This window comes from Mirounga angustirostris, unplaced genomic scaffold (genome assembly GCF_029215605.1).
Source record: "Mirounga angustirostris isolate CCGP_5_RB_7025 unplaced genomic scaffold, mMirAng1.0.hap1 SCAF_9, whole genome shotgun sequence".
Taxonomy (NCBI): Eukaryota; Metazoa; Chordata; class Mammalia; order Carnivora; family Phocidae; genus Mirounga; species Mirounga angustirostris.
Window position 1 is genome coordinate 38,795,213 of NW_026991717.1, and position 22,818 is coordinate 38,818,030.

Below are 22,818 nucleotides of genomic sequence, written 5' to 3' on the forward strand. Positions count from 1 at the left end.
GGCTGGGTCCCAGATCTACTCCTCAGGTGTAGGTCAAAGTCATCATCCTCAAAGCTACCTGGGGTACCATAGACAGATTGGCTGAGTTTGAATTATGACTTGTAGCTGTGTGACTTTGGGCAAATTATTTAGCCACTTTGCCTCTGTTTCCCCAAATATAAAATGGAAGTGGTAATCATATTTAACTTGTAGGGTTACTGTGAAGATTACATGAGCTAATTTGTTTATATTGTACTTACTACCATGCCCAGCATGGAGAAGCACTCAGAAATACTGGCTGTCACTTAAAATGCAGTTTCCCTGGCAGGTAATACATTTCAGCTTAATGCAGCCCAGAGCAAAAGCACAGCTAGGTGTCCTGCAAGTGTTCAAGATTAGAAAATGGGATTTTGTGGGGGAATGATCTTCCCTTCTATGGAAGCTTAGGTCCTACACTTGAAGCTGTGGGTAAATGGAATAATTAACCCACGTCTGTGGGAAAATGGTGGCATCTTCCCTTGGGATTTCAATGTTTTAGATTAGATGATAATTCTATAATTAGAGGGTTACAGTCTTAAAAATCCTTGGCAGAAAGAGTCAATCCTCTTCCCCCCTAAATTATGGTTATATTAAATGAATCCAATATTAAGTATCCAGTATATCTTTAAGTGGGTCAAGAGGAGGAGGTTGGGATAATGTTTTCTGGGGTGGTCAGCTACCTCTCTTGGGTCAATGCCTGTTTTCACTTTACAATGTCTCCTGATAACGTTCTACACGGATCAGCCCCTTTTTGGCTAGAAATGGAAAACGGTATTTTGAAACTCAGAATTTTCTTAGCATATTAAACGTGAGATTTTAGTATGACTGAACCTAACCACTGGCTACATCTGGGCCTCTCACTAGCCAGGCATGGGGAAAGGAGAATTCCTTTGCTCTAAGTGGCCCCAATGGCTTGAGAAACTGTCCATCGCTGAGTAGCTCGCCTGGGATCTCCCTGGGAGATAGGGAAGCAGGGTATCTCACCAAGAAATCCCCAAGGATCTTTTGCATTTCTGGTTCCTTCCCACCTCTCTTCTCATCTTTCACTTTCTCCTCCTGATGCCTCATGCCTCCTATTTCTTCCAGCCAGGGTCCCTCTCCTGCTCTGGGTGCTACAATGACTCAGATAGGAAGAAAGAGTAGTAACAAGGAGATGTGTTCCCCCACCCCTATCCCCAACTCTGAGCCTTAAGCCAGCAAAATGAGTACATGATCAATGCAGTCAGCTCCATGCCCAAGTTGCTTTAAAAGACCCAGGCCCCAGATAGGAAGGTAGTGTAACTAAAGTTATCAGAGAAACTAGGCGCCAACTGAAGGTATAATTTCCTTTTATAGCAGGAAGTTAGTAAAAAGGAAGGCAGTGGTTAAAATCATAGGCTCTAATATCAGATAGGCCTGGATTTGAATCTGGGCTGTCCCACTCACTAGTTGCACGACTGAAGCAAGAAATGTAGTTTCTCTATGCCTCAGTTTCTTTATCAGTTAGATGGGAGTCATATCACTCACTCCACTGGGATCGATGTGGGCATGGATATAAGAAGCTCAGCGCAGTGCAGCATAATTCACGGAGTCAAGTCCAAGCAAATCGTAGCTATTTATTATAAAAAGTTGAATCAGAACGTCAACATTTCTCAGTGTCCATAAAGCACTCCATGGGGATGTATTCATATCCCTTTGGCAGGAGTAGCTTCACAGATGGTTGCATCAGACTATAAATGTGTGATGCTTCTCACCATGAAGATCGTCCAACTAATTACCCTCAGTCAGTTTCCCTGTTCACTAAGCAGCCTTCTAACGGGGCCTTCCGTATCGCTTTCTAAAAAGGAAACGATGTGCTCACCAGCTCAGGCTGACTGCAACATTCAGGCTTGTCTGACAATTACAGCTCTCCTTAGAATAAACACAATGGCATCCAGTTTATACGTCAGTCTCTTATGAGCTCAGCTGCACCCAAGAGATGGATCCAAGTCTGACAGAATGAAATCTCTAACTGTAAAGTGGAGGGTCGTACCCTGGGTTGCACCAAATTAGTAGCACTCCTGGGCTCTCTAAGCTGCAAATTGCCGACCTGTGACACAGGTATAGACTGGAGGTCACCTGCCCGGCCCCAGTGGACTTACTTTTGTGACTCCTGTTCTAAGGATAAGAACACTTTGGACGTGTTCTTAGGATTTTTTACTTCTTGCGAAAGAGCAAAAAAGGAAGAAAAAAGCGTATCCCCTGAACACCACTTTTCCTTTTTTTTTCCTGTTTAGCGTAAACAGAGAAGTTGGGAAACACACCCATATTTTAGAAAACACTCTGATGAAGATAGTCCCCCAGGCTATTTCTTTGCATGAGCAGTTGGGACCACAATGAGTTGGTAAGCGGGTGAGATTTGGCGGGGTGGGGAGGAGGGTGTCTTTACACTGTCCAGTGCTGAGGCTGGCAATTGGCAATGAGGAAGGGGGGCTGTGGAGAAGGGGTGCAAGGTGGAGGGGAGGGGAGGGCAGACAGCATTTGCGAGGAGCCAGTCAGCTCTCTGCTCCACCTGGCTCTCTTGCCTCCACCAATCTTGCCCCAGATCCTGCTTTGGACTAACATTGGAGGGAGAGGGGACATATGGGGATTAGGGATGGAGTTCCAGTACAGTCCTGGATAGCAGTGGGGAAGTATTTTCAGCATCTGGGAGAAAGCCCAGCCATCCAGCTAGATTGGCAGCTCTGGGTGGCCATTCATATGACAGGGACAGAGTTGTAATGGAAACGGTCAGGGGGAAGGTTGCCTGCAGAACTCTAAATAGTCCGTTTCAGGAACATTGAACAAGTTCAAGAGATAATGCCAGATAATGCTATTCAAGAAATCTTTATCACCAAAGAGAGAGGAAATAAAGTTTAATAACCAATGAGGACATCAAGGGAGAGAGATCGTTCAGGAGAATTCTAAAGCTGCCATTCGGTGAGAGCATCTGGAGAAGTGATCTAATTTCAGAAACTGTCTGCCTTCAGTCTTTCTTTTTATGATCCAGGCTGAGATCACACAATTAGATTTCAGTTAGCCCATTCAAGGCCAACCACCAATTGGCCTTACCTGTCCAGCCACATCTTTTGGTTTTTTTCCCTTTATAAAAAGATGATTAGGCAAAGCTCCACGCCACTCCTGGTTACTCCCTCTTCTCCACCTCTGCCTTTGCTTGATAGCTTCCAGAGCTTCCAACGCAGGCCCCTCTTCTCTCAGCCATGCCCACCAGCTTCTCCAAGGCCTATCTTGACTCATGCACACCCCCCGCCACCCTGGGGGCAGTTATACCCATCATTACTCTGTCTCCCCGAGAGGCTGGCAGTTCCCCAAGGCACCAACGCAGCACTGATCTGGGAGTCGCCGAAGAGCTGTGGCCACAACGACAATGACTATGACCCGGAACAAGCCAGTTTGTCTTCTCAGGATACAGATGGGGAATCTCAGTCCTTAGAGACTGAATTTTGTTCCCATGACAGCGAGGCTATGTTACAGCAGCGGTGGGGCCCCATTCGCGCCCACGTCCTCCGAGTCTCCTCTCGGTCTACGGTTCTTTCCGCTGAAGAGCTCACAGCTGCTTCCAGACCTCATGGTTGCCAGCCATAAACAGATTTATTCAGGCTATCATTGCAGATAGAGATGGAAATCAAAGGACTACATAAGTTGGATATTTTGGTGGCATATTGTCCCAACGTCACAGCCTAATGAGAAGGATCGCCTCCAGATAAATATCTTCTGGACTTGCATTACACATTTGATGCAGAGCGGATGATTTTAAAGAAAGTATAGGGTGAATTACTCTAGTCTGTGGGTACTTACTTCTGTTGTACCAGTGAGGTGTTTTTTTTTTTTTTTAAGATTTTATTTATTTATTTCTTTGAGAGAGAGAGAGAAACAGCATGAGAGGGGAGAGGGTCAGAGGGAGAAGCAGGCTCCCTGCTGAGCCGGGAGCCCGATGCGGGACTCGATCCCAGGACTCCGGGATCATGACCTGAGCCGAAGGCAGTCGCTTAACCAACTGAGCCACCCAGGCGCCCAACCAGTGAGGTTTTAAAAGGCTAGGAATGTATACTTGAATTCAAGTACAGTTTAAGGTACAATGGGTTAGAATATTGGAACACAGCAATTGTATTTATTCATCTCAAGTACCTCTCGGTGGATAATTAACCTGGGCTGTGATAAAAACAATTCTATTAGGCCCATTTCTCTTGTGGCTGATGCCACTGTGCCACTTGCTATAGTATTTTTCCTTTGTTTCATTCTAAACCAAACGCTACTATAATAATGCAAGTATTACCGCTTACGTAGCAGTTCCATTTTCCTCCGTGCAATGGAAAAGCCACCATGGTTAGAGGAAAGCAGGAAGTTTATATTTTCACTCATGAAGATGTAGTTCTTATGAAAATCTGCAGTGACAGTCTAGATATATCCATGGTAGGTTTCCTGTACCATCCACTAAGAGAGTTTTTTATCCATAAACAATACAGAGTCTTTAGGATACTCCTCTGTTCTGATACTTCACACTTTGCCCCACACTGGATATTTGTGAGAAAGAGAAGGAAATCTATCACAGGGAGTTCTAATTTGGGGGAGGGGTATCATGAGCCCCTTTGGGAGTCTGGTGACACCTACAGACCCCTTCCTAGAATAATGTTTTCATAAATGCATGAAACAGTATACATTGGAACCAAGTATATTGAAATACAGTTCTAGCCATGGACCCCTGATGCCCTAAACCTATCACAGAGCTGACTCAGGCTCCACCAGCTACGTAATTTTTGGCTCCTCAAAGTGCGATTATGAGGTTAGAAACATAGCCTCCTCCTTACCAAAACTCAAGCCCAAAACCCAAGTCACAAAGTGCAAAGGCATTGGATCACATCCGGGGGCAAGGCTAGCTGGTTAGCAGGTGGCCGCTGACCTGGGATGATGGCAGGGCAGTGAAAGGCTCTCTTCCTGCATCCCTCAATCCCCCTCCTCCCTGTCCACTCATGCTTCAAATCCCTTAATAGAGTCTAACTCCTTTGGTTTAATTAAATAGAGGATTTACTCTTGTTAAAAAACAAAAACCCATGGGAGAAGTAATACTCCATGCCAAAGATTTTCAGATTTATTTTCAGGAGTAGAAGCTATTTTTCAAATGCAACCTTAAATAGAATGCTGATATGTAAATAAATGCAAATTTTTAAAGAGTTTAGTATAATTCTATGTGTTGAATTACATACACAAATAAGCATATATATTTTATGTAAATCAACACTGGAAACAATGAGGTTGTCTTGATGAAGGCAAATTATGAAATCAAGAGTTACAGATAATAACTACCATCTTGCATCCATCTCAGCATACAATTTATTTCTGTATTTTCTTCTTGCATGCACAAGATGGAGAACATTCTGAAGTCAATGGATAAGGAATTTCAAATAGCTAACAATTTATGGTGTTTATAATCTCAGGAGTTCCCTCAATTAAAATGCTCCAGAAGCTTTAAAGAATAGTAGGAATTTTTTGTTTCAAAATGGAATCATTAACAATATCTAACAACTGCTCGTATCCCTTGGTAATTGAGGATTAGTTGATGAGTACTTAATTTAGGGAGATTTGTCCAGTGGATTTCATAAATACTTTGAATCCTAACTCCCCTTACCTACTTCATAACCTTAGGTGAGTAGCTTAATCTTAGTCTCAGTTTTCTCATGTGTAAAATGGTTATAAAAATAGCACATATGTTATAGGTATAAGGGTTAAATATGAGAGTGTACATAAAGCACTTAGCGTAGCATCTGGCACAGTTTAGCAAGTGCTCTTATTTTTGAGGGGCCCAGTGACCAGAAGTACTTTTCAACTGTATATAACAGTTGTAACATTGTAACATTGTCCTATAACATTGTAAGATGTTCGTTCCATCATGTCCATTGAAATTTCTTCTTGGGTATCTCGGCACCCTCCTGTTTTGGATAGTCACTCAACTGCAAAACAAGCTAATTTTGTTTTGCGTGTTGAGTCCAAATTTTAAGAGGATGCTTTATTGCTGACCTTTCATGTACAGCTGTAAGCAAACTCACATGGCGGCCCTGCATTGCCAGATGAAGATCGTACAGCACATTTCCAACCAGGTAAGAACCAACCCAAGCCTAAAATGAGCAACGAGATGATCTATAATGCTGTATTCCCACCACGCAAGGTGTATTATTGTAATTGTACCATTCACTATTACGCTGCCAAACATGAGCTCCAGAGAACTTGCCTGGCTTTGAATGCATGGTGGCACACGTTTGTTGTAACGCTAATACCAGTGGAATGCTTAGTAGGGGCTAGGCGCTGATTTAAGACCTTGACGTGTATTTGCTGACTTAACCTTCACTTATTTATTTGTGTGACTATTATAGGAGCGTATATGAGCATATCTGAATTTCAAAATATGACCAGTACAAAGATACACCCTATCTAATAAAAGACACCTTTCTGGGAATTCAAATGTGTGTGTGTGTGTACGCATGCCCACGCACTCCAAGAATTAACCTAACAGTGCAAACTAACCCATTGATTGTATCTAGTATGTATGAAAATTTGGTACTTAACCTAAGTATGTCTGTGTTTTCTTTGTTACACTTTAAAATGGCTCAAATATTTATCAAAAAAAAGTTAAATATGAATTAAATGCTTGCAGTCTCCCGGAAACTCACCAGAGTTCTCCGTAACAGTTTGAAAACGAGAGCATTAAGCCTTATTACTCATTTATACTGGAGTGTGAAAGGAGCCAAATCAGATCCTTCCCCAGGGGCCCAGGTGTGAAGAAGTGGAAGGAAGTATGAGATTTCTAGTATTAGCTCATTTTTCCCAAAGCCAGGAGCCTTATTAGGTACCTATTATGTGCCAGCAATGTTATATTACCTATAATTCCCAGAACCCCCTTGCCTAATGGGCACCACTATTCTGACTCTGTAGAAGAGGGAACTGAGGATTTGAGATTGCATTTGCTTGGCTGGGGTTGCATAACTGCAAGATGGCAGATAGGACCCAAACTGAGCCACTCAATCCTTCCCACCCCACCAGACCGCCTCCAACCCAGCCTCCCCGTTTTATAACCCTGGAAGATGGGAATGAGCGAGGTGGAGTAACTTGCTCTTGGAAACAGCTAGTTGGTGGCAAGGCTGTTGCAGGAATCCAGGAGCAAGGGTGTTTCACTAGGAAGATTCTCTCGGATGGCCCAGTGGGAGGATGCCCCGTGCAACCAGGGTGACCGTGGCCAGCAACATCGTTTCTTCACTTCTAGACTCGGCATCAGGTCACTTAGTTTCAATCAGAGACTGGATGCGGGAGGAGACAGACCAGTCCTCTCCTGAGCACCTATTATGTGTAAAACACTACTTGGGGCAGGGGAAAGTCTGAAAAACAGGCAAACAGAACGGACAGCAAGGCCCCTGCCCTCATATCAGGGTGGGAAAGAAGGCATCATCATAGGAAATATTAAATAGAATCCTTGGAAGGTTTTTCAGTAATATTTTGGCTCTCTCCTTCAACCGCTACGGTAATGTAAGCTTTAAATGACAGTATAAAACATGGCACGATACAATCCGCGAAAATTGCCACTGGTCACAACTAGTATTTTCAGAGCCCTTATTTGTACCAGGACCTTTGCTAAGTGCTTTGACTTCTCTCATTTAAATCTCGATACAATCCTATGAGATACTCTTACTATGGACATTTTACACGTGAAACAACGCAGGCTCTTTCTGGGAGGTCCCTCATCGGGCAAGATTCACACCAGGCCGTGGAGTCTGAGCCAGACTCCCTACGCTGAGAGCTAGCGAGTGCTGGGAGTTCGGCACAGGGCTGGGGGGTCTGGGAAGGCGTGCAGCATCTCAGCACAGAAACTCAGGAAACATTCTCAAGAAGTTTGGAAACTCCCTACCGGCGGATTTTTTGTGAACGTTACCCGATGAGGGCAAAGCCTCTAATAGCCTCTTCCCGCTCCCAGAGTCCTAGTGGGCTTTTGTGAGAGAGCCCGGGAGCAGCCAAGGTCAATTGTCTCATCACTTTCTTCGGCTTTGCCAGGACTCAAAACCCAGGCAACCACCTACCAAGGTGATGTACCAGCCCCATTCTCCAGCACCACCACCGGTGCCATACTGGAGGCGTGCATTTGAGGAATCAGGAAGAACATGAGAAGTCCTTGTTTTCTGGAAAACTCTCTCTAAGCGACCTGACGAGAAGGCTCTCTTGAGCCACGGAAGTGGGGGTGCTGTCTGTGCGTGCCAACACGGTGCTTGGGTAATGACTGTGTGTCATAAATAGGAGATGGCATTTCTGAATGTCTTTAAAAGCGATTTTCCTTTTGTTCCACTAATTTAATTTACCAAATGGTCCTGGGAAAAGGGAGGGGGACCAAGATGCTGACTCCACGTTTCCTGGAAAATCCACATTTTCTTTCTAAACTGCTCTCAAAGAAATTCCATCTGACTGTTGTCTGCTGGCTCCCTCAGACTCTCCCTCTGTCAAAATTCTGACCCGGCAGGTGTGAGAAAGAAGAGCTGCAGAACTTGAGTGAATACCCACATCTGTTTTTGGAAAAAAGGAACAGAAGCAGCACAGAAGGAAGTAAAAGAGATAATTGCTGGCTTGAACTACAATGCATTTTCCTTGTGGGCAGAGGGCCAGCTTGCAGCAGGCAGACTAGGCAGGCCCATCTTATTGGAATTCAGGGGTGGGCCTCCGTTCTTGTCCGGAGACAGCTGTAAACCAGCGGCCCATAGCATTGCAATCAGGCACCGAGTTTTGTCAAGGAATGCTGATACGTACAGAAGCAGCTTTGTCTGCTTCAACTGCACCCCTGCCTAGTGAAATGACAGTCAATCTCTGATTCCAGATGACAAGAACTGGAGAAAAACTTAAAACAAATGGCGACCTTTCAAAAGATTAATTTGTTTACCAACAAAATGTTCCCTCTTTGTCATCCGAGATGGGGGTGACCTTCACTTTCCCATATCTAGGCTGAAAGGATGCTGACTATAGTCATCTGTTAACTCCGTCTCAGCAATTATTCCCTTTTTTATTTTTAGTGACAAGAAGGGTTTATTAATTCACTCTGCTTCTTGTTATGGTTTATAAATGCAACAAGCTCATTCTGAATTACTGCAGTGTAACATCAATTTGTTTAAATCTAATTCTGCTCCCATTGCCAAATTACGTTGTGACTCTAATTGTGGCCATATGCATGGACTTAAAACACAATCATGTTTTGAAATCGTCCTTCTTTCTCCCCCCACCACCCCCCGGCCCCGACCTTCCCCCTTTATTCTGGTGCTGCTTCTAATCATTTGACATGAACACAATTGCCTCACTTTTCATTACTTTATCATCCCAGAAATGAATGTACTTTCACGAGAGAGATTACTATGTACAGCCCAAGTGAAACAGTAAAGAATGAAACTATGATTTGTGAAGTGTGGTTGCTACCCAACTAAGTTAGTGAAAAACACCGCATAACATATGACTCATAAAATCGAGAGATCATAATAGTATTAAATTCAACCTCATGAATAAATAAAAGATTCTAAGTTTACATTGCATTATATATTTATTTATTTGGAAAGTGGGACCAAAGGACTGGTATAATTCTACAGCAACTCATAGGTTGCCAACAAGAAAAATGGTTTTATGATTCTTTTCTAGGTCATAACAGTTATAATCAGACTTATTTGTGCAGCGATTCAAAGCAATGTTTTGTTTGGCTATTGTGTTATGCATTCATAATTGTTCTTTTAAAATTCATGCTAACAGATACATGTTTCAAGCCTCGTAAGAAACCTTTTTATGTAAACGAAAGAAATCAAAGTCAAATTTTCTGTGGATCTTCGAATGTGTTGCATCAGAAAGTCTAACTGGAGCTAGATGGCAGTGAGGAAGTGTGAACCTGATGTATCAGGGATTTCTTCCTCTTGTCTCCCCATACCTGTGAGGCTCTGCTCTAAAACCTATTAGATCACTGTTGTTGTTGTTGTTGTTGTTGTTGGATAATTTGGCAGATTTACTATATTGGAAAAAATCATTAGTGAGTTTCACTTTTAGTACTTTTTTTATAAATTGATTTTACCTATAGTTACAGGATATAAAATTCTGAAGGCACGTGGGGTGGGGTGTGTGTGCATGCGTGCACGCGTGTCTGGGGTATATGTGCTTTCAGTGCTCTAAAATCTCTGCACCAGCCCCTTATGATCAGGAAGGATACACCTCTTCATAAAATGGAGAAAATATCAGTTTCTAGGAACTAATCATGTAAATCAGCTACATATTCAAATTTGCTCTGTCAAAAATGTCGAAGATCATTTACAAGCTGTTCAAGTTTCATAAGAAGGAGGGAAGCACATGGCCCTCAGCAGCCAAATTATAATCCCCTTTGAGTGTTTAGAGTATTTCTAAAAAGCGATTAGCCTTGATGCTGCTTTTCTAATTAACTATACATCACAACACTAGACATATTGCTTCCGCGTGGGGAAGTGCTTTCAGAAACATTCTTATAAGTGGTAAATCACAACTGTGTCTGTTCCCAAATGCTCTATGTGATTGTTTAAAACCAATACCTGAATATTTCTCGAACAGGGCTCTTGGCACAGTGTTTTCATTTTGTAAATCCAAAACGGAATTGCTGATTTTCCATTACGACCATCATATATACATACAGCAACGTGAGATGATAGGATCAGCTATTTTGATTGAAATGCTAATAGCTTGAGCAAAATGTATATAATGTCCATACATTTTAAAGGGCTCTGATGTAGATTTTCATGGAGTCAGCTTAATGGGAAAAAAGGATCTTCAATACAATAAATGAGTGTATATTATCTATGTATCATGCAAGGCCAAGCGCTTTCCCAAACCCTCTGCATTTGAAGTACATGGGCACAATATCCAAAGCACTCGTCCTCCTGGGAATTAGCAAAAAATATAACAAATGACTAAGGTTCTGCCCCAGATTTTGGATATAACTTTGAATTCCTATCTATGTCTGAATCTTCACTCCCATTCCTTAAAGCCAACCAGAATCCTCTCTAAATCTAGAGGTGTGTCTTTTTAAACTTCGATACTCATCAGGAAAAGTTTGCTGGAAATGCTGTTGTTGCCTTGGGCTACAAAGCCCCAGCATTCCACCAGTTACGCCAATATTAATTCTAGATTGAAGGGGGGAAAGCAACAACAACAAAAGAGAAATCTGCTTCTGTCTGTGCAGCCAGAGAAATAATATTTTTATTTCAAGGGCTTTGGGCTCATGGGACGCAGACAAAAACCCTTTCCCATTATTCACAGTGACATTTTAAATAAAGTTTCAGCAGGAATAAAAATATCTAACTTTCTGGTTATTTCTTAGGCTATAGAAGTATTTCTATGATAGAGTGCACTTAGGCCAAACCTATTAGAATAACATAAAGCACATAGAAAGAAAGTAAAAAATATTATTTCAGGGTTACATGAATGAAGCAGGTAGATGAAAATGTCTGTGTAGGAAATTTAGAAGATTAATCCAAGAGACTATTCTGATTAGAAATGGTTTTGCAATTTAATTCTAAAATTCATCTTGTTTTTTAGTTTTGATCTCCCCAAAGCATACATTTAAGAACTTTTGAGAGAAGCCAAAGGTTTAAAATGTATTTACAAACATACAGGTGTCACCTCAGTGATTGTTTTCAGTATTAGAAATAATCTCAAGTCAAATAATTTCTCAATTAAAATGAAGCACTACTTTTGAATCTCCTAAGAAAACCCCACAACACAGAAAGTACAGTCCTTGCTTTGGGAGACTTAGCAGCCAGTCAATGGTAAATATAGGCACAGACTCTGAGATCACTTAATGCCAATCTCCATTTGATCATTCTTCCCTCCCATCAAATTTTGCTGACATAAAGAATGATTCCATGCTTGCTTCAGATTTAGAATAATATTCTTAAATTTGGTATACTGGATGATTATATGCATTGAAGCCGATTACCGTACTGTTTTCTTTTGATTTTTCTAGCGGTAAGCCTACTGTCAAAGAAATAAAATATTTAACATTTCTCTCTTCATTCCTTTTGTTGTTAAATTATTTCATCCTTGTTAAAATGATGATACCAGATTATTTAGGAACATCAGATAAAACAGAGAAATTTGAACGAGCTACAAATAGATCTTTTAAAAATGGTTTACGTTTTTAATCATTCGTAATTATAAACAGAATGAAAGCCATTCCATTTCATCTCCCCCAAATTCTAAGGATCAGAATCATTACTTAAAATGTACATTGTATCTTATAAAAGATATGACTTTTGGTTCTTAAAAAATATTAAGAGCTCTTTAAAACAAGTCATTACTTACACAGGCTTTTCTCTGATTAATATATGGCAAACTGATTCCATAGTTCGCATTTACGGCAGCTCTGTGGTGGATGTTTTCAGGATCCTGCATGATTTTTACGTTCAACCCTATCTTTTGCTGAAACAAAGAAACAATGAAACTTTCATGTTGAATGAACAAAAATGCTTACTAACATTTTATATCCTCAAAGGAGTGTGAAGTTCTTTGAAAATCATTATTTTAGTATAATTCTTCTGACAAAAATTTATATATATGTATGTATATATGTATATATATATATTTGGTTTTATTTAGGCTGCTAATTGGTCTCTTTTATTCACAGAAAAGGAACTTTTTGTAGATTTTCCTCCATGTATCCTATTGCTCATACAAATATATCCTTGCATCCCACTCATTTCCTCCAAAATAATACCAGAAGCCAACCAAGGTGGACAAAGGACCAGAATACCTGGTCTCGATTTATTTTTAACTTTCCAGGTCAAGGATTTTGCCAATGAAATCTATACTACAAACACACAGGTAGAGGGCTCCCTTGGTCTGTTAATGTGGCCATTTTCCTCAAGGGACATTTACAGGTAAATCTCACTTTGGACTTGGTGAATTTACCACAATGCATTTATTAACTCCTTCACAGAGATTTTGCTATCTATAGGAAAAACATGTGCTGTCATTAGAAAAAAATATAAAAGCATGTCGTTTGAACCACGTGTTCCTCATTTTAAATAATTCAAATTAGTTACTGCTGAGATGCCGAACTATACACCACCAGCGAAGACAGCACGGTGATGGTGGAAGAGGGGAGAGACCTAGCTAGGTTCCCATTTTGCCCTCCTCTGGACTGCCGGCATGTTACCTTGGGTAAGTCACTCTCCTTCTTTGAAAGTCAGTTTCTTTACTTGCACAATGCAGCAATTAGACTTGAGGGTCTCTTGAAGAACTATTCACCTCACCCCTACCCTCCAAATGCCACCCTACCCACCCCCAACACCCCTCCCCCCCACACCCTCCCCTGCTTTGGCATTCTATGATGTGATGCTAAAAGGTAAGGTGACACTTAAGGAATATGACATCACAACCTTTTCTGAGGTCTTGTGACTTTTTACTGTGATATAATTCACATACTATAAAATTCACACCTTTAAAAGTACGCGAGTCAGTGGTTTTTCGCATATTCACAAAGTTGTGCAACCATCACCCCAGATTTCAGAACATTTTCATCACCCCCCAAAAAAACCTCACACCCATTAACAATCACTCCCCATTTGCTCTTCCTTCCAGCCCCTGGCAACTACTGGTCTACTTTCTGCCTCTTAGATGTGCCCATTCTGGGCATTTCATATAAATGGATTCCTAAAATACATGGTCCTTGTGACTTTTTAGAAAGGAGGTGTTGTGAGCAATTTAAAAAATATTTTTCCTTTCAATTGAGTGTCTTAGTTCTGGGAGTGATCCGGTGCAATTGTTAAAATGGTCATAGACACTGGGAAGAATCATTCATGATCCAGCTATTTCTTTGATCATAAGCATTCATAAATGCGGCTGTGCCTAAGGTCAGAGTGAAGGGGAAGCCTACAATACCACCTATGGTATGTATACTGTCCAGATAAGTTATTTCTTAACACAGCCTCCAAACCTCTCTTCTGTGTTTTTTTAAATAGCAGTTTTTAAGCCAAATCTCTAAATAATGGCACTCAGCTGTCCACTTTATTTAACCCATGCAGGGATACAGGTTGCCAAGAAAGCCTATCTATTTCCTTCTCCCAGAAGTATGTGGGGTTGCAAAAGCAACGTTGTGTTAATTATAAATGGCTTTCCTTCTGTGAGGAACCCACACTCACAGCAACACTCCGGGGCTTTTGCGTGGAAGCCGAGTGCCACTTTTATTGAAATTAGTACCTGAACATAATTTTTTCCTTCTTTTTTTTTTTTTAAAGATTTTATTTATTTATTTGAGAGAGAGAGAATGAGAGACAGAGAGCATGAGAGGGAGGAGGGTCAGAGGGAGAAGCAGACCCCCCACCGAGCAGGGAGCCCGATGCGGGACCCGATCCAGGGACTCCAGGATCACGACCTGAGCCGAAGGCAGTCGCTTAACCAACTGAACCACCCAGGTGCCCCTAATTTTTTCCTTCTTAATTAAACTTTCAGAATAATTTCCATCCTACCAAGGATTAGGAAATTGCTAATATGTATTCTATTGACTGGATGTGGTTTCTGTAATTAGAGTGTTTTTTTGAATGTGAACCCTGGATACAGCTGATGGTAAAAGCTTCATCTAGCATGTCTAAGCTTTGTTAGAACTTTTTAATTCATTGGCTCGGTGGACCATAGCAGTTTTCTTAGTTTTATCCTCCATCAACTTCGTGTGGGCTACGGTACGGCTGTAGGGAGGAAATCATCAAGTACAGAATCATTATTAAAAGTGGCATCAAGGGCGCCTGGGGTGGCTCAGTCGGTTGAGCGACTGCCTTCGGCTCAGGTCATGATCCTGGAGTCCCGGGATCGAGTCCCGCATTGGGCTCCCTGCTCGGCAGGGAGTCTGCTTCTCCCTCTCCCACTCCTCCTGCTTGTGTTCCTTTCTCGCTGTGTCTCTCTGTGTCAAATAAATAAAATCTTTAAAAAAAAAAATGGCATCAAAATCCAGTTCTCTGCTCATTGTTACATTTCTGGGGCACTGGACGTAGATCTTCATGTACAGGAATCCAAATGTAAATAGAAATCCCAAGGAAATGACCGTTGTAATATCAGTTATGTATTAGTTAGCTTCTAAAAGCAATGGGAGGGGCGCCTGGGTGACTCAGTTGGTTGAGCGACTGCCTTCGGCTCAGGTCATGATCCTGGAGTCCAGGGATCGAGTCCCGCGTTGGGCTCCCTGCTCAGCGGGGGGTCTGCTTCTCCCTCTGACCCTCTTCCCTCTCGTGCTCTCTGTCTCTCATTCTCTCTCTCTCAAAAAATAAATAAAAATCTTTAAAAAATAAATAAATAAATAAATAAAATAAAAAATAAAAGCAATGGGAGAGGTCCTTTAAAATGATTAATATTCTAATATTTACTATTTTGGCACTGACACATGTGTATACCAAAATAATAACACTAAATTTCCCTTTTAAAAAACCTAAAAGGGCCTACATTTAAATAATAACGTATCAAATGGTTTTGCTATAAATCACTACCAAACACATTCATAACCTAAACTTGTTTCACAAACCACCTATTGAACTATATAGGAAAACACTTAAAAGCATAAGCTGCATTATCAGACCCAGTAATAAGATCTTCTCAAGAAAAACAGTTGTCAATTTAAAAAAGAAAAGCAAAATTCGTTATTCCATTAAGCAGAAGAGCAAGCCCTGGAAGATCATTTTCACCAACAGCAAGATAAATATAAAAAATAATTTCAGAAATTTGTCTCAAATTGATCAAGAAAAGGCAGCCATCTATTTAATCTATCTTGAGTCACTAAACAATCCAAATTTGGAATTCTCTCCTTCTGATAGTAATTACAAGCAGATATATCAAATGTGACTCTCATTTAGACTTTGGTTTTGTAAGAACAAAAGTTATTATCAGAGCCAATTACTGTTTTACCTACATGGCCGCACAGAAGCAGGGAGCTCAATTTTCATCTCATCAGTGATTTTGTGGTATTTATTTTATTACTATGCCCACAAAGCTATCTAAGAAGGAAATAGCTTATGCTATTAAAACAAGGGTTTAAACATAAGAGGCTAAGGTTTTTTTTCGAAGAAGTTCTGAATTAAAAACACTAGGCAGCATGTGATACCAGCTCCCCAGACATGGGCAGGCCATAAAATGACCTACATCTGAGCAGTAGATCCCACACAGAGTAATCAAAATTGAAATGCTTCACAAACAAAGTTGAGACGGGCTATTTACTAAGTTACAGTATTCATCAGCATAACATTATTCTCAACAGTGTTTGCCCCAAGTAATGCCTTCTAAAGTGTATATTGCTTAATATCATATTCCCACTGGTTAAAGACCTCTACTGTTTAATCTTAAAACCAGAAGAAAAAAAAAAGAATCCAGTCACCTTTAACACTCTGATTCTTTCAACCATTATTATATTTAATGGAAAGAACAATAGACCTTGAATCGTGGTTCAAGCCATGTGATGTAGATTTCTCATTTGTAAAGCTAGGTAATAATACCTACCTTCACAGGGTTGTTTGTGAGGGAAATTACTAAAGTACGGTAAGTATTTTGCAATAATAAAGAACTACTCAGGAGCCTACTGGCTAAAACACAATGACTGTAATGGATGGAAACAATACAAATATATAAAAACCCCGAGTTCTTAATATTTTCCCCTCTTTTGAAAAAACCTACTTGATAAAATTGGTACATTAATTTGAAAGTAAATAAAGGAAAAGAATCAAGCATTTATCCCGCTTTTCCTGAAAAATCTATTTTTCAGATGCACCAAAGAGTCAGTAAGGGACAGTTCTTCATAGAAGCCAATAAATGCAGAAGGAAGGGTGGAATTATAAAAATCGCTGCTTTGCACTCCCTAATGAAATAATGTATTTAGGCAAACATCAATGGTCACTAATACCATTCAGGGAATTTTATAAATCGAGGGGCGCCTGGGTGGCTCAGTCGGTAAGTGTCTGCCTTCGGCTGAGGTCATGATCCCAGGGTCCTGGGATCGAGCCCTGCATCGGGCTCCCTGCTCTGCGGGAAGCCTGCTTCTCCCTCTCCTACTCCCCCCTGCTTGTGTTCCCTCTCTCTGTCTCTCTCTGTCAAATAAATAAATAAACCTTTAAAAAAGGGGGGGCGGTAGATGGAGCCAGTAATACTCAGACCCACTGATCAATCTTAACATCTTTAGAGGAGAAAAAGAAATTGCCTCCCGATATCCTCTAAGGGGAAGTACACAGCACCACCTATGACCTATTTCTGCCCAAAAGATGTTACCTGAATCTGGTCAAGCTTCTAGATAAAACCACCAGTTTACAAGAAATACTAGGGACAGAGGAAAACATAAAATGACACCATGAGATTGCAATCAGCCAAATTCAAACAGTGAAGAAAAGCCTATCTGACCAATGACCTGGTTTCTCCAGCCAATAAGTGACATTTTTTTTTAAATGAGGGGGAAATGTCGTAGATAAAATGAGATGCAAATGCACTGTGTGGACCTTGTTTACATCCTAATTCAAACATTAGAACAACAACTTTAAGACAATTGGGGGAAACGGAACAGTGCCTGGGAATTCTATAGTATTAATGCATTGTTAAATGTGTTAGATGTGATAATAGTTATGTTTTTCTTAAGTCCTTATCTGAAGTGCTTATGGGTGAAATGATACAATGTCTGGGATTTGCTTTAAAAGATTTCACCAAAAAAGGGGAGGGAAGAGACGAAATAAGAATTATAAAATTATGGTAACTATGGATGTTGGTTACATGGATTTCGGTCTATATTTTGGTGTCCATTCAAAAAACAACTTCTTTAGTAAAAAGTCCTATTTAAAATTAAAGGGTGATGGGGTGCCTGTGTGGCTCAGTCATTAAGCATCTGCCTCAGGTCATGATCCCAGGGTCCTGGGATCGAGTCCCACATCGGGCTCCCTGCTCAATGGGAAGCCTGCTTCTCCCTCTCTCACTCCCCCTGCTTGTGTTCCCTCTCTTGCTGTCTCTCTTTCTCTGTCAAATGAATAAAATCTTTAAAATAAAATTAAAGGGTGATTATTAGCTAACTATTTACTGTTTTGTTATAGTTTCAACTCGAGCACTCTATGCTCTATGGCAGCCCCTCTTACCTCCCTGTGAAGGCTGGAGGGACTGACAATCATAGCGCCACTTAAACTCCAAGCTGTTTTGAGATTGCCCAGCTGCTGCCTAACTGCCTCAGGCTCACAAAACCTTAAGATTTAACTACTTCTGGTCAGATGTGCCCCTCCTGTTTTCTGATTCCTGTAGGAGCTGAACTGTAGACTATGAGAAACGTTGGGGGAGAGAGCTAGCATTTCTTCAGCTTCCATTTTGTGTCAGGCACCATAATAGGTGGGTACTATCCTGATGCAACTGCTTTAGTCTTTAAAAGGCCAAGAGAGGGAGGCGCCTGGGTCAGTCAGTTGAGCATCTGACTCTTGATTTCAGTTCAAGTCCTGATCTTGGGGTCATGGGATCGAGCCCCACGTTGGCCTCTGTGCTCAGTGTGGAGTCTGCTTGTCCCTCTCCCTCTGCTCCTCCTCCTGCTCCCTCTCTCTCTCAAATAAACAAAATCTTAAGAAAAGGACAAGAGGGAGTACGTGATATTACTACTACTTTAACAATGAGAATAATTGGTTGAGGGACTTCTCAAAGTCCTACAAACCCAAGCGAGGAGACAGGATTTGATTTATGTCTCTGACTTCAAAACCTCTTTCCATCATAGCATGCTGCCACATTATAAAGAAATGTTAGTTGATACTCTCTTGATGCAACTTCCTTCCTGTCTCTCAGATCCATTACTCTTGCTCTAATCCTCACAGGCACTGCTTTGGTCCAGGCCCTCCTTGATTATTATGTAGACCTCTGTAATGGCCATTATGTGGTCTCCTTCCTGCCAATCCATCTTTTGCATAACCTCTAGAAAGACTGAATCTCTGATCACTAATTAAGATATGCCTCTTACCTCTTTAAAATCCCCCGAGTTTCCCTTAGGGTGGCATGATCTGGCCTTCTCTTCTCCATTCCCTCGTGACTGCTCCGTGCCCAGCCAGCCTGTCTTCACATACATGTTCTCTCCACCCCTGCAAGTGAGCATGCTGTTTCCTCTGTGGGAATGTCATCTTCTCCCCTCTTCAGTGTCTTCTGGGCACACTTTTACTGTCAAACTTGAGCTCAGATCAGGCTCAAGTTCCTCTGGGAGACCTCCCCTAACATCCATCTCTTTCTCTACTCCCAACAAAAGCCATTCATTCATTCATTCATTCCAACATTTATTAAGAGCCTGCTAGGTGTTGGTGAACAAGAAACAGTCGCTGTCCACATGGATCTTACATTCTTGAAGGAATGTGAAGAATCAGATAATAACCATGTGAGCACATGTATAATTTAATTTCAGATTGCCATAAGTGGGATAGAGAATAATGGGAGGCTTCCTTGGATATGGTGGTCAAGGACAGCCTCTCTGAGGAGATGACAGTTAAATTGTGACCTGAGTGAAAAAACTATGCTAGTCATGCAAAGATCCGGGGATGGTTGAAGAATGAGAAATTGATGGTTAATGAAAAGGGATAACCGCAAAAGCCAAAGCTTTGATAAGAGACTGAGCTTGACAGGAGGAGGGACACTTCTTCCACTATGAAAAAGGAGAAGACCTAAAATATAAATCCAGGCATAGAAAAATTAATGAACTTGGTAATGGGAAGGTTAGGACTAAGTTTGTCTGTGACTGAAAACTGGAAGAATATTACTTCAACAAGACAATTTATTCTTCTCATGTATATGAAGTCCAGAGACAGGCTGTTCAGGGTTGGTCTGGAAATCCATGAAGTTGCTAGGGATCAGGCTCCTTCTAGCTCAGTATTCCTGCTATCTCTGATATATGGGCCTTCTCCTCTGGGTCTATGTTTGCTAATAGAGTCTCAACCCTCCCAGCTTCATTCCAGGCAGCAGGATAAATGAAGGGGAAGAAAAGGGTCAAAGAGTGCAAGCCAGGTAGCTTTTAAGGAAGTTTCCAGAAAACTGCCCACAATACCTCCCCTTACATTTCATTGGCCGGTACTTGGTCCTATGTCCAACTGCAAGGGAGTCTGGGAAATGTAGTCTTTATTGAGAAGCTTATATCTGGCTAAAACTCAGCTACTCAGAAAAGCTAGTGGGGTCCAGTCCTTTTCCCCTTTCTTTTCTGCCTTTCTCAAACTGTTGCCTTTTGTCTTTATGCTTGTCACCTCATGGTTGCAAGACAATTGCTACAACTCCAGATGTCATGTCTGTGTTCAAGACAGAAGGAAAGGGGAAAGAGGAGAAGGGACATGCTAGTTGTGACTCTACCCTTTCATCGGGAAAGCGAAACCTTCCCTAGAACCAATCCCCAGTAGACTGCCGCTCCAGTAAGTCCTGGACAGAACTGGGACACGTGGTCATACTTAGCTGCAAGGAAGGCTCAGAAATGAGAGATCGTCCTCATGGCGTGATGCCATCCTGAACAAAACCACAGTTGTTAGTGATGCAGAAGGGAGGATGGGTATCAGGCAGGGAAGCAACAACAATTTCTGCCATAAGCACACAACCTAACCTAGCTAACGAGGAAAAGGACAATAAGGCAAAAGTGATAAATAGTGAAATAATGAGAGGTCACTGAAGGTCCTTAAAGTGTTGAAGAATTCTTACAAGAACATGCTATGTGAGCGGGCAGACTAGGACACAGAGGTCAGAGACAACTGTACTTGAAACAGATTTGAGAGATGATGTACTTATGGGTTATAACAAAGCCCAGGCATTTGGCATACCCCCCCCCCAACCCTACCAGAGCATGTTTTCTAAACCTCTATGAAAGCACTCTTCATCCTGCAGAATGCCTGTCTACAGACTCTGAGCTTCCTATAGCACAGAGATACGTATGTCTCCCACCTCACACATAGAACATTAAAATTAAAATATTTGAGGAAATAGCTTACCAGTGATGAAAGGCATTTTTTTTTTTTAGTTTTACTATGTTTGTGTTATTACTGCATGCCTCAGTGACAGAGTCATCAGAAGACAGCAGTAACGTGTGCCAAAGGTGACGTTCTGTCCAATTTTTATGGCACATGGGCCAATTGCTAATTCTCTGGCCTCCCTCCCTTTGCTATGAACTACCCTGATGAGTTGGGAATGATGGCTCTCCTGTGTGCCCAGAAGTTAGTATTTCCTGGTAAGACATGGAGCAAGGCATGAGAAATTTGGAATGCCACCTTTGAAATGTTACTGAGGCATGGAATACCATATAATAAAATTTGGGTAGTCTTTGCACTTGTAATAAGTAACTTAAGTTTCTGGAGAAGGTGCCATGAGTTATAAATATGTAGCTAATCGATTCTTCCCATAGAAACAATATTCTCAGAAGATATAGTCCTGGGGCGCCTGGGTGGCTCAGTCATTAAGCATCTGCCTCAGGTCATGATCCCAGGGTCCTGGGATCCAGCCCCACATTGGGCTCCCTGCTCCGCGGGAAGCCTGCTTCTCCCTCTCCCACTCCCCCTGCTTGTGTTCCCTCTCTCGCTGTGTCTCTCTCTGTCAAATAAATAAATAAAATCTTAAAAAAAAAAGATATAGTCCTAAGGGCCTATTTTTGATGCCTACTTTTGATAGAAATAGCCCCAAATACCACACTTAATCATCTGTCCCATTAGCTATAGCTTTTGTACATTGTAAAGTATAAACCTCTTTAAAATGTATGTGTAAGCCAATTGAATAGTAACTGGTTACAGTAAAACAGTATTGCATATGTTCAAGTATCCTAATGTATTATAAATAATTCTAATGTGGCTTCATAATTGCTACATTAACATTATTGTAACAAATCAGAAAGTGAAAAAGGTCACCTTAATCAGGTGCGTTGATTGAGAAGTTTCTCTGGGAAAGTTTGGAGGGACATACCTGAGGATAATTCTGGGGATAGTTAGGGCCATTTGTGAACCAAATCAGGAGTCTATCCTTTTTTTGTTTGTTTGTTTTTTTGTTGTTGTAAATTTCCCTGTAGTAAACACAGGAAGGGAGCTCAAGTTTTTGTATTTTTTAACAATGGTGAGGAAAGGCCAGAACTTTGAGGTCAAATACACCTGCGTTTGAATGCCAGTTCTGCCGTCACTTTGGTTTAAATTAGAATCATCTCCCACCTTCCATTTCCTTATCTGTGAAACAGGGATGATTAATTCCTTTCCCCCAAATGTTATGAGGATGAGCTAGGATTTCATCATCATGGCCCACACAGGCTCCTAAATGGTCCCCCCGCTGCTGCCCTTCCCCTTCTACCTCATAGCAGGAAAAGACCCTAGTGGCTTCCCGTCTCACTCAGAGAGGTATCCGAAGTCCTCACAATGGTCCACCACATCTCGCCCCCTCCCACATTTCCTACTTCCCTCCCCCTGCATATTCCCCTCCAGGTTCTTTGCTCTTTATGATGTGGGAAACAAAGGCACAAGAAACAACTAAATTTCCTTACTGCCTACAGCCCATTGACTAGTCCTTGAGACAGGCAGAGTGACCTTCCTCTAGGAACTCAGCTGCTTCCATGTTGATACTTTGCTAAGGGCAAAAGGCAATCCTAACTTAACATCCCAACCTCCAGGATCCTATAAGTCTGCTTTAACATATAAAAATTCCTTTGGAAACTTCCTTTTTCTCTACCACCCCCCCAAGATATATGTCAGTAATCATCGTCCAAGCATATGACCTACTGATACACATCTGAAGGTCTCATGACTAAAGATTTACTAGACAGTAATAAATGACCTT

The 22,818-nt window shown here is 41.4% G+C and overlaps 1 protein-coding gene across 1 annotated transcript in view; it reads right to left on the minus strand.

Moving 5' to 3' along the window:
- The window catches only part of LOC123861063 (IQ domain-containing protein H), a 61,796-nt gene that overhangs the window by 14,093 nt on the left and 24,885 nt on the right, over positions 1–22,818 (minus strand). Inside the window, exon 5 of the mRNA XM_064569719.1 lies at positions 12,367–12,483. Coding sequence (XP_064425789.1) covers positions 12,367–12,483 — 117 coding nt within the window. The remainder of the gene's footprint in view (positions 1–12,366; positions 12,484–22,818) is intronic.